Source organism: Lipophrys pholis (assembly GCF_963383615.2).
Source record: "Lipophrys pholis genome assembly, chromosome: 7".
Lineage (NCBI taxonomy): Eukaryota > Metazoa > Chordata > Actinopteri > Blenniiformes > Blenniidae > Lipophrys > Lipophrys pholis.
Window position 1 is genome coordinate 25,706,874 of NC_137638.1, and position 16,922 is coordinate 25,723,795.

At 43.5% G+C, this 16,922-nt stretch overlaps 1 protein-coding gene across 2 annotated transcripts in view; it reads right to left on the reverse strand.

Moving 5' to 3' along the window:
- Positions 1–16,922, reverse strand: part of fgfr1a (fibroblast growth factor receptor 1a) — a 32,605-nt gene that overhangs the window by 11,895 nt on the left and 3,788 nt on the right. For both annotated transcript variants that reach the window (XM_080466667.1, XM_080466666.1), the window contains exons 2-6: positions 15,195–15,375; positions 4,835–5,077; positions 4,279–4,365; positions 2,063–2,235; positions 76–199 (exon numbers count right to left, since the gene is read on the reverse strand). In XM_080466667.1, coding sequence (XP_080322793.1) covers positions 76–199; positions 2,063–2,235; positions 4,279–4,365; positions 4,835–5,077; positions 15,195–15,348 — 781 coding nt within the window. In that variant the 5' untranslated portion in view covers positions 15,349–15,375. The remainder of the gene's footprint in view (positions 1–75; positions 200–2,062; positions 2,236–4,278; positions 4,366–4,834; positions 5,078–15,194; positions 15,376–16,922) is intronic.

Below are 16,922 nucleotides of genomic sequence, written 5' to 3' on the forward strand. Positions count from 1 at the left end.
TTGCTTCCCTGAGCATTTGGGAAAAGCGCCACACTTTATTAGAGCGTGATCAACACGACGACGCTGGACTCTTACCGACGACATCCAGCTGGTAGGTGTGATTAATGCTGCCGTACTGGTTTTCCACCACGCAGGTGTAGTTTCCCTTGTCAGAGGGGACTACAGACTCCATGATGATGGTCCACACATGGTCACGGACCTGAAATCAAAAGGTATTTGGTGTCAAATGCAACTCAATAACAAGCAATCAACTCAAAAACATGGAAGAATAAATGGCTCAGGATACAAGACGCAGCCGACGATGCTGCCTGGATGCTGCAATTGCTTTACTGAAAGTTTAAAATGGCTACTGTTGGCAGCGCTGTCTAACTTAATTCACTAAACACTTTTCAGTTCCAAAGGATCCACTTCAAAACCACAATGTTGAATGACATTTGATTATCATGCACAAAGCTACAGTGATGTTTAACAGGACAAACTTGAAAACATCCGTTTTGGTTTTTTTTTTCTTACTTCCTGCCAACATAATTTGTTCTCGAATCAAACTGAGCTCATTTGAACGCAACGACTAACAAGGTCAGTGATGTATGATGTGATGATAGCAAGATTACACACTACACCCTGTTTCAGTGACACTACCCACTGTTTAACAGCAGGCCTTTGTCCTTCCCAACAAAGACCACAGGAAAATGGCTCCATGTTTTATATAAATCTGCCCCAGCTTGTCTTATTAGGAGCAACTGAAGTCTGGTTATTTTTTCTTTTTTCCCTGAGACATGTTATAATTTTTCTTCCATAAATCTGCCAAGACCGGCAGTGTGTGATTAGCCAGCCAACCTCTAAGGCAATGGCAACATCAAACATGCATATACACAGACCGAGCCATACAGTTTCCCTCATTTAACTAAAAACGTGATGAGGGAGTCCAGCTGCCTGCTGCCAGATGTGTTGTGCTTGGCTTCATATACATGTGGTCCACATTATTCCCTCCCTCCTGAACGTCTCCATGCAGACGATATGAACAATAGAAGCCCGGGCCATAAAAGCAAGAGTGTGGGAGGGAAGAGAAACGTCCCCGGCCGCCAATGCAGACCTTTGCACCTTGACTGAAAAAACAGCAGCCAGATGGTTAAGTGTGCTGCCTGGCTGGCTGGCTGGCTGGCTGGCTGGCTGGGGGGTGTGGGACAGGACGAGGGCAGCAGGCAGCTGAGAGGAAACTCCTAAATGTGTCCCAGCTGGGGAGGAAGATGGGCTGGGGAAGCACGAGACAAGGCTGGACTGGCCCACACCTTGATGGGAAAAACAGATGTGGGGAAGGAGGGGCTCGTTTCTCAGTCTTTGCACATACGTCTTACACCTGTGGAGCAACTGCCACCGGGTGCACCGAGAAACCCACAGTAATGCTCATAAATATCGTCTCGCAGAAGCCTCGCACAAATACATAAACGCAGATCATTTATGATCGTTTCGACGTGGCCAGGATGCCATTGACGGTGAACGGTCGGTCGGCTGCCGCACCCGTTAAATAAATGGAGATAAGCGTCGTCTTATCAGCCATTATAACCCCACAGACTGTCAGCAGTTTATCATCACACATCCCTGTCTGGAAACGGGAAGACGCTAACAAAGAGAACAATCACACCACACATCCTAGATATGGTTGGTAAACTTACTGCTGCATGGGTGTAATTACAGAGTCGCTATTACAGAGTCGCTATTACACCGATAGCTAAAATGAGGGCAGCCAATGTTATTCTTCATTCAAACGGATGGCTAGGATTGCCCACCTGGAGGTTTTACTATGGCTCATCATTTCTTTAGGAGGCCTTGGGTTTCGTTTCACATTGTTTCTCAGGTCAGAAGTGTACACCTGCCCTTTCTTTTTACCTGCAGGGAGCATTTCTTACTCCAGGGGAGGGAACGGTGATCTAATGTGTGGATGAAATCATACAACCACTCGTCGTCAACATGTTTGCCGGAATTCATTAAGAAGTGCTGTGACTGGCGTCAGTAAGGGGAAGCTGGTAAGTAGAAATATTCAAAATATTTTGTGGTCATTAACCTTGAAGCCTCCAATGCGATGATCTCTCTTGAACTCCTTCCCGTTCTTGTACCATTTCAGAGTGGGAGTTGGGTTTCCGCTGGCCTGGCATCGAAACTTCACAGTCTTACTGGCTGGAACAGCGTGAAGCTTCTTCTCCATTTTTTCAGGATGAGCCCATTGGGGGGCCATGGCTATAAAAAAATAATAATAATAAGGGAGAATGAAGCGGTTATGGGATGAATAACAAACTTTTATAAAGACACAAAATAACCATTATGATCTATACAAGGTGGACAAAACTGCAGACCGAGGCTTTTAAACATCTTTAATTCAATTGTCCCATATATGACCATTTCTAATCATTACAAATGGCCTTAAAAGCCACAAAGCATTGGGGTCACATATAGCCTGTGTGCCGTCAGTTACTGGTATCTGATAGGATCCCTTTTCCCCTCGTTTCATTGGTGCGTACAAGATGAAATGTAGACATGCATTAACACATTTTCCTGTCAGAGTTCATAAAGTACCTTTTTAATTAAATGTGCGAAATATTACGACAACAACAATTATGATCACAATAGCTGAAGTTACATGGACCAAAATTAATCAAATTAGAGTCCATGTAAACCACACAGACGGTTTCCACGGTTACAGTTGTATGTCACAGACGGTGTTTTGAGAAATATGACAGTCGCAAAGTAGAACCGGTTAGAACGAGGGGCAATTCTGCTCTTAAACACATTATCGCCCTCTTCTTTGGTATTGTGGTTTTTAAAAAAAAAAAAAAAACACACACACACAAGCCTGATAAGTTGATTTAACAGGTCCATCTTCAACGCTTGTGAGATTCCAGGTGCAAAGCATTATGGGATTGATCCACTGACTGAACAAGATGACATTGTTGATGCATATATCCCTTAATGTCATAAGTTTATATTGATGTTCTTCTAAATTGGACAAGTCTCAATCAGAAAGAATTTCAATTGACAGAAAAGTGAACACAGCTACTGTGACATAAACAGGAACGTGCAGTTTCTGTTCTATCATCGACTTTCTTGATCGACTAAATTATAAGTTAGAGGCGACAGACAGTGTGCAACTTTCAAAAGATCTTCTTTTCAAAAGTAACAATGGTTAAAAAACAAATGTCAGACGAAAACCATTCTGTTAAACCTGGACTGAATAAACTTCTTTAAAATTCAAATTTACTAAATATATGAAATGTCTGGCCCGCTGCCCGCTTTTTACAGGAGTTACCACAGCAAGTTATTGCATCTTGTGCTGTAGTAGTTTTAGACTGATGCCCTTCCTGCCGTAACACCCTGGAGCGCCGCATACAAGGTCAAGACGTTACCCAATCAACCACGCAAGGACGGACGATGTAATAGTTACACAGTACGTCTGGAAACGTGTGTAACCCATGTCATCCCTCCCTTACTGAAAGTCATGTTTTTATCTTCTACACTTATTTTCAGGCAGTATAAAGCAAGCATTCTACCATCATTTTGACCACACAAAAACATTGCTACTGCAAATTGCAGTACAAAACATTACATAATTCATTTCACCTAAACAAATAGCCAGGGTTTGAAGCACTGAAAATGAACATAAAACTTTAAGGTCAGTTTAGATGCTTGTGGCCTTAAAAACATTCCAGTCCAGTCATGCAGGGAGGACTAAAGCGCTGGTAGTCGGTGTAATCAGAGTCAAGGCTGACCAGCTGACCAATGCTCAGTGACTCCTGGGAGGCCAGAAGTAACTAAATGATGAATCACAAGTGTCGAAATCGCTCTACAGACAAACTGTAGGAGATCTAAAGTTTACCACCATTACTCAGCAAAGAAGTATGTAAAAGTCACTGGGGTGGATAAAAATAACTCAGAAATCAATTACTCCAATATCGCCCCACCCACACCCACCCACACACACCCACACCCACACCCACACCCACACCCACACCCACACCCACACCACACACACACACACACACACACACACACACACACACACACACACACACACACACACACACACACACACACACACACACACACACACACACACACACACACACACACACACACACACACACACGACGGGCTCATAATTGAGTTATAAAGCCCACAAATCACCTTCATGAGGATGACTCAGAACCCTGTGAGTTTAGCATGACTCAGTAATGACCACTTATTACGGCGGTATTAATAACGTGAAGTGACCCCCCCCACACTTACGCAGCAGCTTCTGACTGCCCAGTTTGGCTTCCTCTGATGAAGACTCTTCATCTTCATCGTCGTCCTCTGACGAGGCCAGAGTTTCAACTAGAGACGAAAAGAGAGTTGGTGTAAAAACACAATGGACTTTTTGTTTTGTTTTAACGGTCAGCATACAATGCATTTGAAAAAAAAAAACTCTGAATAATTAAAAAGTTATGAGATCTATCATAATATTTTGAGAAACGGTATTTGATTTTTGAAACTTATAAGCAATAGTCATTTGAAATATAAGCTTGAAATGTCAGTTTATGTTAAAGAATGTGGATGTTTCATTGGTTTTTTTTAAACATGTCTGCAATAAACTCTCTACATGATACGAACAAAATGATTTCTAGTGACTACACAATGGTATCTGCTATACATTGTAAATGAAACCACGTTGTGTTGCCTTATGTCACCCGCTGAACTCAAAATGTACCTCAAAACTCGGACAAAATGTGAATGAGAAGAATCAATAAGTCTACAAATTCTGTGAAAAACAAAAAGACGTTCCCCTTCAGCGTCCACAACTCACCGGTAACATTGAAGAAGACGCTGTGGTTGCCGAAGGTGGTGCAGGTGTACAGCCCGGCGTCCGTCAGCTCCACCGCCTCGATCTCAAGCTGCCCGCCGCGGACGCGTGTGTGGTCTCCGTCCGCCACGGCGACATGGTCTTTGGTCCAGTTGACGGGGTGCGGAGAGTCCTTGGCCGAGCAGGTCAGGTCCAGACGCTCCCCGAGGTAGAGGGTGAACAGCTCGGCTTGCGTTTCCGCAGAGACTACAGAGGAAGCAGGACGGGGGGGCCCACTTAGCAGCTCAGAGGACTTTTTACCACTCTGCGACTTCACACCATCACACACACATCAATGTGACCCGCACAAATAGCACACACAGTTAGTGCAGGACATTTAAGTTTCGATGTATTATAAATAGGACCACATCTGTATGTTTTATATCGGGCTATACGTGTACTGTAGACACTTCAGATAAAAATCAATCATAAAATAGCCTCAGAGAAATATCAGAAAAGACCATCTTTGATTTCCTCACGGCACACCGCTGAGCCCTACCTCTCCCCCAAATTAAATCGAACCCCAAATTAGTCAAAGCCCTATCGTCTGGCAGGCAAGGAGCTACTTGGGAGAGGAAGGTGAAATTCAATTAAAGGAATGAAGAGAGGGGAGGTGTCACCAGGCGAGACACCTGAGCCCCCCTGTGCTAAATGACTACATAGTCTGAGAGGGGGAGGGAGTAACCCAATTACACTGACAAGGTATCCATCACAGCACGGCTGTTTGTCTGGTTACAAAAGGTAAAGATCGCTCTGACATTCTTGTTTTGGTATCACACTACCTCGGCAAGAAGACACACAATAGACGCAGCCCCCGCGAAGAGAAACAACAATCGGATAATGAGACGCTTCGAGCTGAAACTGATGATTTCCAGTCTGAAATGACGGTAGTGGCGCAACACATCAGAGGTGATCCGTGCTCTCAAAGAGACCGTGACGTTTGTTCAGCAGAGGATTCATTACCAAGCTGAACTCGAATTCTGTTCTCGAAGGTTCATGTGGAGATGACGTGAAAAGATACAACCAACACAACTATAATTAAGGAGTTTAATCCCCTGTGGCGCCGCCTGCTCATTTATGTCCTCTTGTGATGGACGTTGGTTTATAGTGTGTATCTGTTGACTGACTTAAGCTACTTCACTAAATCCCAAAGCTCTTCTGATATTTCATCTGTTTGGGTCCAGTTAAGGATCTTTTAAGTTTCTTGCCGAGACAAAATGGAGGCTGAAGCAAAATGTACATGAAGGGAAAAAAGACATTTATATTCTTAAGGTCTTTTTCTTTACTGGTGATTATCATTTATGTTTACTGTGTTGTTTCCCCCCCCGCCAAACACTGTCGGGGGGGGAAAAAACAGTACTTTTATGAATGTCGACAGTAATGAACCATTTAATGGGGTGAGATAATGAATAACTAGTTTGCAAATAATGTGTATTTGAAATGGATCGTGTGATGACTACAATTATAGACAGCCTGGGTTTATTTTGATTTCATAGCTGTAAAAACATGCTTGCGCTTTTTATTCCAACTCGACAACTACTAGATCTCAAAATCGTTCGATCCCTGCACTGTAAAATGCCCGTTTCATCCCGACAGAACAACGACGGACATTTCTTATTTATTCCTTAATTGTTTATGTTGAGATAGCTGTATGCCTTAGTGCCCTGTGATGATAAAATACAAAAGCCAGGACTTCATAAACTGCATCGTTTGTTGAATCGAGTGACTCATAGGTATATATCATGTTTTTCTTTTATTCAGCTCAAATATTTAACAACAATAATTGAAACTGTTAAAAATGGCAGTGGGAGTAGCTTGAATTAATGAATTTTCCATTACTCATAGCCTTTTTATGACGGTGGTGCTTTAATTAACTCTGATTCAATGATTGTAGAACTGTTGAAAAATGTCCAAGGAGTGACGGCTTCTGACGGTTTTTCCAAGATAACGTCAGCTTCTTTTTATACGTTTGGCAGTTTTTTTTAGTATGACTGTGTTTTTGACTTGGCAAACTGCATGAGGCACACGCATTAATCTTGTGATTGGACTGTGGGATGACAAAAATAATGTGGACCAACGTAATGGCAAAAAGCTCAGTTTCTCTGCTTTCTGGTAGGTTTTTTGGGGAATTTTCTTGATATTATAAACTCATTTGAGTTATGGTTATGAAAATTACATAAGTCAGATCTTGTCAGCAACTACAGGATATGAATGTAAGGGTTAAAAGTGTCTTATACAGACAAAGTCCCTGAATTATGTCATCTTTCACATCTTGTGACATCTTTAACAGTTTTGTCGTCAGCAACTAGGAAACATTAAAGACACCGTAGATTTGTCAATTCTAACGTTTGAGGATATTCTACTAGATATTGCCCTCAGCCTATGACGATCAAAACAACATTAAACAGAGAAAAACAAGAAATCAGTGCGCAAAGCTGAAACCAACATCTCCTTTTCTTTCAACTGACTCATTTATGAATTGACGCAACACCTTTATTGGAAAAAAATTGTGTTGTTTGTGCCATGCAGCTACTTCTAACCCCCCCCGAGGCCACTCTCTAATGCAAAATCCTTTTACTCATCCTTGTTTCCTCCACAGCCCCCTTTGGCACTGTAACAAAAATCGAATTGGATAATCGAATGCTGTGGCGGTGAACAATCCTTTCAGTGTGAGATTATTTCAAACTATCCTCAAAGTGCACCGTGCTTTCATAAACGCGGCTCCCCCCTGATCACAACAGGAAGCACATCTATACAGAAAAACCTCGGGACAACATCAGCAGATCTGACTAATCCCTCCCACCATCACAACAAAGGGCGCCGAACAATAAAGGGGTAGAGGGAGCCGGGAGAGCAGGCCACTGAGCATGTGCACAGGAGCGAGCCGGCGGGCCAGCGGGCCTGCAGTGGCAGGTTCTAGTGCCAGTTGCCATGGTGACCCCACTTGGGCCTAGTAAAGGTATTTCCTGGATCACATATGTCTGACAGGCCCTTAATCCCAGCAGGAAAAGGGGCCAGGGGGTAGGATCAACTTTCTCCTCAAAAACAAAACCAAAACGGGGGGAAAAGCAGAAGAGGCATTGGGACCATGTCTACATTAAGTCGTCGAGAAAGTTTAAAAACTGAGGCGGCTGTGTTGAGAAGCCTCCACATCAGTGTTTCCAGGCTGCTTCTGGAAAGACCAAAAGGCACAGTGGAAAAGTTGTAGACAGTTGGACAGGAAAAAAAAAGGATTTCTGGACATTAACAAAAGGCAAAGGACATGAATAGAAGAAAAATCCTAAATAGAATTATTATATATCATGACACCTGCTAAACACAGTCCTGAACAACACCACATCATATCTGGATTCAACAAGACGACCACACCTCCGTCTGGTCCAACTGGAGGCTTCTTCCCACAAGAACGTATACTTGCTTATGTGGAAATGTTGAATCGTTTCCTCTTTATTTGGGTTGAAGGAGTGGAGTTATATAATTCAATTATATTCTTATTTGGCTTGTTTCAAGTTGAAATCAACAAAACTGCACCAAAACCAACCTCTTTTTGTTAACATTTTGCACGGCCAGCTAGAGATTCAAAACATTTTTGCATCGTTTTTGAAACTATGACAATAACCTTTATTCTATTGAGGAACGTGACAGAGACAACAACCAACCGTCTACATCTATGTGGAGAGTAGACATCATCTAATGAAACCAGAGAGACTTTTTTTTTTTTCCTTTAGTTTTCAGGGCAGGGATTCATTAAGGCGTTGAAAACATTCGATATTTTGGTCAAGATGATGTCAAACGCACTGAATGCGTGCCTGATTATTTGTACTAAAGCCACAAAAGTATTAGCTCACAGTGATTCAATCCTCTGTCGATCCACACTGCTTTGTTGAAAAAGTCATTTTGACCTGATGAAGACTGAACGACTGAATCCCCAGTCCTCCACCTGTTGCCCGTGTGCCTCTATACAAGCGTCTTTTCCATATTTCTAAATGTTCAAAATGTGCTACACTGGATTGAGGGCTGCAGAGGCCGTTTAAGTCCAGACTAATGTTGTTGAAACCAGTTTGAGATGATTGGTGGTTTGAGACATTGTGCTGCTCGGAGGCTGGTTATCTGTTCCAAAGAAACGTATACTTATGAGGTTTATTTTGTACTATCCCTCACACCATTGCAGCGCCAGCAGGAGCTGGAACCAGTGTGGATGGTGCCGCGTGTTCTTTTTGTTTTTTATGCAACTTAAGTTTCCTGGTAGTTGTCGACAGAGGTGGCACCCGATGGGGATTGCTTCTGCGGCACATCTGGTTCAAGTTTCAACACACATTTAGAGATGGTTGTCAGCGTGCCTCAGTTTTAACAAGTTAAGTCTTCATCTGTGTTACTGTGGCTTTTTGTTTTGTTTTTTTATAATCTACTAGTTTTCATCCTCTTCTGACCGCTGGAAACAATTAGGTCAGAAGTTCTCTTTATAAACGAAGATCCAATGTATATTTTCTCTTATTTTAAAACCAGTTCTCCGTAAACCTAAGAGTATGCGTGAAAGTCATACATAGTGTAAAATCCCCATATTAGTTCATACTGAAGCCACCAAACTGTCCACATTCTTAAATGACTTGCATTGCTTCCGTTTCATTGTCTGATTAGACATTGGTGTCAGCACGGAGTTAAATAGGTGTGTAGCAGCAACTGTCTTTATGAATGAAGAGCTGCTTCGAGGCTGGGCAAGCGTTGTACCCGTGACTCATCCACAATGAAGGACACTGCTTGCAATCAGAATCATGGACAGTTAAACTGAAACAAAAATTTCCAAGCAATGAAATGTGATTCCTTTGATTATGGGGATCATAGTTAAAAATACCGGAGCCCCACCTCTACTGTTCGCACTCCGTCACCAGCTGCCAAGGTAAGGAACCCAGACCACACCCAGTGTATGAATCAGTGTAAATGACAGGACATGTGAAACCAAACACAAAGTTTGACTCCGGTTGTGGCAGTCGAGTAAAAATGTCAATCTTAATCTGCTTTATATGATCATGCTGACGTCACCGATCATGCACAGATTTCAAATATTATGTCAGTCTGTAGTCTTTTTGTATGTTTATACTTTTTAAAAGACAACCAATGAAGTAAAAAAAAATATTTAAAGATTCAGGCAAACCATTGATTCTCAGTAGAAAGTCAATAATCATTCTCTAGAATTCTTTCCACACTACACTTTACAGCCCAGTGGTTTGCTGCATTTATTTCTTCTTGCGTTTATTGACTTTTCTTTTGCATCCTTCTCGACTCTGTTCCCGATTAAGCCAAAGCGCCTCATTACTTGCACAATGAGAGTCTTGTGAAACGTTAATTGATTAAAATCGGAACATTATAAAATGTTCCTAAGCAAAGAGGTTTTTTCCCACAACCCTATCATTATTATTCAAAAACCAACTTTAATGACCTGCTCCCCTGATCAACCACCAGTCCTGCACAGTCCACAGAGTCAGTCGGTTCTGTTTGCAGAGCGATGTATGAAGGATTGTGCAGGAGATGTTTTTTTGGGGGCAAATAAATCCACAAAGGCAAACTCCCATCATCGTCATCACCGAGCCCCGTCCTGTGTGCCAACACTTCTTGATGTAGCAAATTCAGCCAACAAGCTGTGCATCCCAAATAAATAAGCATCCATCTTGTTTTCTTGGGAGCATGCACACTGTGTGTGTGTGTACGGTTCCTTGTATACTTGAGCAGATGATTAAATTTATGCCACGTAGACGGAGCAACCATGAGTTAGTGCTGGAGCTGCCAAGCGGCAGCCCATTACTGCTCTGTTCAGTGTTCATCAGCACTTTGCTGCAACTTGTACAGTTTGTTTAATACAGAAAAAAAAAATAGTTCCTCTAAATGTTATTTATACACTTTTCTGGGTCTCGGCTGAAGATCAACTGAACATGCTTGAACATAAAAAACAACAATAAAATCTAGTACAAGTGTCTCTTTTCACACATGCTTGTAGATGTCATAATTTAGACACTTTATTGGCTTCAGTTTGAAAAGGGGGGAAAAAAAAAAAAATACTGTTTTTGTCAATAACTAACATATCTAAGCAGGACAAGGCCTGTGTTCGGTGTGTGGAGGCTGTCCAGTGTTTCTGTCCCTGCCCTCCTAACGGAGATAACGCTGATAAGACACCGACCACATCCTAGCAGTCATTTGCCTGCAGACATCATAAAAAAATGAAAAAAATAAAACCACAAAAGCTGTAAAAATTGACCCATTGCTTCATTTTAGGCCACAGCCGGGACGGCTTGTGCCTCCGTGACCAACTTTAAAAAGTAGAGAAAGATAAAACACAATGTAGTCAAAACAATCTTATCAGCGCCAACACGAGTTAGAAGCTCAGTGTGTAAATGGCCTGCCAACAAACACTGCAAGGGAATCCATTTTTAACCCTTCAACAACAAAGTAAGTGCGTTTTCACACTTCCTTTGACTCTCAGGATGTTTCATCTCAGTTAATCTTCCTGCAACTGTGATTGGATTAAAATGGATTAGGGGCCACATTTTCTGAGAGAAATCTGCCTGCAACACGCACTCATGTTTTTTTTGTTGTTTTTTTCCCCCCCAACCATCTGTAAAACAAAATTGATTGACATCATTTAAAATCAACCTAATTAAACAAATGACGATTGGAATGTTGGTGAACGCGCACACACGCAGGGCGAGGGCTTTTAAACAAGCGGGTGAAAAGCTCAGCAGCCTGTAAACGCAGGACCAACAAGAAGGAAGAGTTGGCGCCAGTCTACGGAACTTTCTCTGACTACAACATAGGAAGCAATATGCCGCGTGAATGACTTCTGGGATTTCCTGCTCTCACTGCAGTGATGGTTGAATGCAGGAGGGTCGGCGGTGGCACAGACGAGGGGAGAGCGAGAGAGCGAGAGAGAGACGGTCTCCTCTGCTGCTATTGACCATCTCGGAGTGAAGGGGCGGGCGACGTGCAGAGGGGACTGATAAGAGACAAAAGGCAGCGCCGGCAGGAAGCAAGAGAAGAGGACAATGCTCATTAGCAAGCTCCCCAAAAAATTCGCGGAGCGACCGTCTTTCCTTAAAGCACTCCAAGGGAGGAGCTTTTCATTCTTAAATGAGCCTCCTACAATCAGCATGGATTAACGCAGGGGAGCTCCAGGGGTGACTGCGCACCGCAGAGTGGCTCCTGTGTCATTCAAATGAGCTCCACGGCATTTAGCGTTAACATTAGGCCTTTTAATGAATAAACATCATAAAAACTAGATTGGCGTAGGTGTAGCACCGCTTTTCTCTGCTGCCTCGGCGACAGGAGGTCACGAGGTCACGCAATAAAGAGGTTTGTTGCTCAATACATGCACACAATGCATGTATAGGTGACCTACCTACCCAGACTTTTCAGAGGTTATAATAAGCAGTATGACTGTTCCTGTTGTTCTTTGTTTAGTATATTTACAACAATTTGCCTGAAGTGCTCAGGGCATCAAACTCGAGGAACAAGTTATTGTCATCAGCAACATAATCATTACATGTACAGTCTGTTCATTTAGAAATATTTAATCAAATTTGAATAGAACTTGAGTGACGGACAAATGAAAACAGTTTTCTTGCCTGATAATTCATGAAAAAGGTGATTAGTCCTTGTCAGGACCAAAATAAAACAACCTGCAGTTTTGACTTGACCCGTTCATTTAAATCTAAATATATATCAATCCTGTGGTCATTAATCTACTTTGACTTCTACCCCAGACGAGGTAACACATTTGAAAGATGTCATCACTCAGAAATGACTGCTGGTGAAAACAAACTCTTCATAGGGTGTGTTTTATTAGGTGTTGTATCATAATTAAGCCGTCTGCTACAACGGAAACAGAAAATAGGTAAACAGCAATTATTGGACGACGGCCAATTAGATACTGAAAGAAAAAGGCAGGGATGAAGATTTGTGAATCTGTGGGGTTGAATCTGTGAGATTAAGGTTTGAATGCATTCACAATAATAAATCTGTCCCTGCATTTTACCCATAGTTAGCTACGACTGCCTGCAGCACCCTGAAACCCCGAGTTGATAATGAAAGACAGGTGCATCAATGAACGGATAACAAAAAACGTATAATTTGCATGTATTTTTCACATTTTATGCTATTTTCATGTTTTGCGTTCATTGTGAAAACATTTGTAACAAATTTTCCTAAAGAAGCCCTTAAGGCCACTTGATTTTTAAAGGTAGTGTCTTATAAATATACATAAAGATAGTATCTAATACTGTGTCATATCTAATCACAAACTTGGAGCACAAGTCAATCAGGTGTTTTTGTGCCTTTTTTGTGTGCAAATGGAAAAACGACATTGGTGTTCACGGGTTTAAATGCGGAAGTGTCACACAAATTCAAGAAATCCTACTGAAGATTTGCCGTAAAACCTATTTTAAACCACAGCCGCATCGAAGTGATCAGGACTGATGATTTACTCAGCTGATGTTCTCACGGTCGGGGTTTAGCCTTATCAGCTGAAGAGTGTGAAAAGAAAATAAGATTTCACTGTTTGACGGTGTTTAGATTTTAGTAGAGAATATCCAAAAAGTTGTGATTAGGATGCTGGCCGTGTTCACTACCCTCTCCCTCTCCAGTCAGCAGAGCTGAGCTCCTCCGGGCGCCCGTCTCTGTCTGAAAAGACACTTCCTCAGGACTCCAGTCGCTCTGCATTTTTCAGAGCCCTCAGGGGTCAGTGGCTCCTCTACTCTGACTGACAGCAAAGCCAGTAGAGGAAAACCACAAAAATAAATTCCCGATATGTCACAGTCACAACAACAAAAAGAAAAAAGAAAAATCATTAAAAACCCAGGCAAGTGATCATACAGGAGGAAATAGTTGGGGGGGGGGGGGGGGGGGGGGGGGGGGGGTTGCAATCATCTGAATGGCTGTCCATGTGGCCCCCCGAAGACACTCAACGTGCCGAGCTCTCCTTTTCAAATGAACGACACATAACAAAAAAAAAGGCACCTGAGACAAACAATGAAGCGTGAATGAAACAAGACAATTTCCATACAGCTATTTTGTTTCTCCACCCAAGACAAAAGGAATGCAACCAAATGCTTCTGCTGTGATTGTTCGTCGACAGCTGAAGCCATCCGTCACCCAGCAGGGGAGCAGCGGGGGAAGGCGGGGGGGGTGGCTTCCCAAGCAAAAATCGGCAGGGGAGCATGTGGAAAAGCACCAAGGCAAGTGGTTAGTACCTGGCCATTTGGTGATCGGGAACTGACCAGAGTGAAAACGCATTGGACCTCCCCCACCCCGCAGGAGATTTATGGCTCACCTCAGAAGACAAACATTCCCCCCAGAAAGCCCATCCTCCACCATAAGTTAAGGTAGCATCTCTTTTACTCTTTTTTATTTTTAACCCCAAAACAGGGCTAATTTATAGTTTGCTGGCAGTGAACTCATGTCTCAGTGACAACAAATACCTTTTCATTACAAAGGAGAGTAGTGAGGGCTGCCAGGTAGTGGAGCTGCCCCGGGGAAACAGATGGGAGTCATTTACTCCTCCCCGTCCCACTGCCGGCCTAAACACAGCGCAGAAAGTTTATTTTAGGGCTTCGAGCCCGAGAGAGACCCTCTTGGTTAATTATTTCAATTATAACGCTGTGCTTTATCATATTCTTTTGCTGTTCTCTACTTCCGACGGCAGAGTGTAAACATCCAAACCCGTCTACCCACAAGCCCGGGCAGCGTTTACACCGCTGGACCAGATCCAAGAAACACATTTTTAAGGATTTGATTTCAGTGCCTCTTCCACCCCCTCTTTTTTTTTTTTTTCCTTCCCAAAAGTGAACTTGTGTAACAGCCAGGCTGGGCTGTATTCTTTACCGGAAACTTTCACGTCCACTTTAGAAAACAAGCGTACAATCGTTGGCAGGCTTTTGTCTGTAAAGAGCTGTTGTGAATCCACTTGCAAAAGAAGAGCAGACGAGATCAGGGTGAAGAAATGAGGAGGAGAAGAAAAAGAAATGACACTGGTGCCACATCTGATGTAGTAAAGTGCTCACAAACAACATCAGACTTGAGCAAATGGGGGTGGTGAGGGAGCACCGACGTCACAAAGGACAGACTTCAACAAAGTCTGGAGTGTGTTAGGATTACATTCCTGTACCGAGAACAAAGCTGTGCTTATCAATGGACTGTTTCTCAAGGCAAAGGCTCGAGATTAGTCAGACTTAATAAGTTTATTCAGTCGCTAAATATTTAACAATACCCCACCGAAACTGGAAAAGGCATCGGACAAATAAATGAAAAGAGCAAGCTTTGAGCAGTCGACTCATCTTACCGTCATCAGTGTTAGCAGGCCGGCACTGGGTTCTTAAAACTTGGGCAAATAAAGCCAGAAACAGAAGTATTCTTGGCCTCATCAGCATCCTGCCGAAGGAGCTACGGCTGTTGGCTTCTCTGCGACTGCAACTCCATTCAGATCTTTGGGGCATCGGCAGCGGGTCATTCGCAGAGCACAGCTGAAAACAATAATGAAAACAAATGAATGCGTGGCACCCCTCAGAAGTCCCTCAGCAGGGTGGAATTAGTTCATTTCACATTTCACAACGACAAAAACACTTTGTTTGGCTGTGCCCCAACAGAGAAGAAGAAAATATTCAGTAGGAGGACTGCATGGTGGGGACGTCACCATTTAGCCAAGCGAGCACAAAACACAGAGGAAACTTTGGGCCTTTGCAGAAAACTTCAACAAACAAATACTGGCTGGTCTCCGTCGCCCCTAAGGAATGAGGTGTTATTGACCTCCTCCTGCACAAAGACCGCCATCATTCCCAGATAACGCCACCAAGGTAACTTGTGGTTTTTGCCGCTTGCGCTCGGTTTAGGCTCCAAGGGTGAATAAGTGCCCTCTGACATGAGGACTGGGTGACCCTCGAGTGCACATCTGCTGGAATCATCGCCTCTGCCACATCTGGCTGCAGAGATTAACACTCGCTCATAACCCCCATAAGCCCCCAAGAAGAATTTGTTAAAGACAGAAACTACAGCCCGTTACGTGACACCCTTGTAGAGTGAGAGACTGCCGGCCCATCATCGTTTCCACGCTGAGAGATCTATCACTTAACAGTTGGTTTTTCTTCTCAAACACAAAGCCCCCCCCCACTCCCACCACCCCCCCAACTCTGTGCAGCCATTTGTTCCCAAGAGCTGTCAAGAAGAGGTGAAGGAATGAAATCATGATACCGCAGTGCTCATCATATTGTTAAAAAGACAAGAACAACAGGACCACACTCCTCCTCTTCCTCCTCAGCTTGATGCACATACTCGTATGAAAGCCGTGTGCCGACGTGGCTCCGTTAAGACGTAATCACTTGTACGAGCGCTGAAACGGCCATTGTGTCCTCCTAAAAAAACAATTCAATTTCACTTTCCAAGAATGCCCTAGTGTTCCAGCTGCTGAGTCGGGTCGGGGAAGGGGGGGGGGGGGGGGGGGGGGGGGGGGGGGGCTTGGTCATCTCTGCTCTGTAAGCTGTGAGTCAGTGTTTGGGAAGCCTCCAAGAAAAGAGCTTCTGCTGCCAGACAGAAGGAACCGCAGAGAGCAGCCGCGCACGTTCCCGGGGCCCTGGTCACCAAAAACAAGGCTCCGCACTCGAAGAGGAGGAGGAGGAAGTAGCTTCTCCAAAGTATGACAGAACGTTCTGTCACGCCGCTCTCCCACAGGCCCATGGGTTAAACATTAAGTGCGTCTTACCATACAAACGCAGAGCGTGCCGCTCGTCTCCTGCCTCGGAGCAGCTGCACCCAGAGAGCGACCCACACACAGGCAGGTGAACGCTGATGGAGTCCTGTTCCTATTTTTACTTTGGGATTTTTGGCTTCAGTGCAAAAGGTGTTTTGTGAATGCTAACATTCAATATGGGCTGAGAAACGGTACGGTACTGTTGTACAAAAAGGCAAATTCATACTGGAAAAAAATGACATCCATGGATGGCGACAGGAACGAATGATTGCACCTGAACATTCTGGTGCTCTTGGAGGCCATAGCCCCCTGAAACCAAAGCTTTTA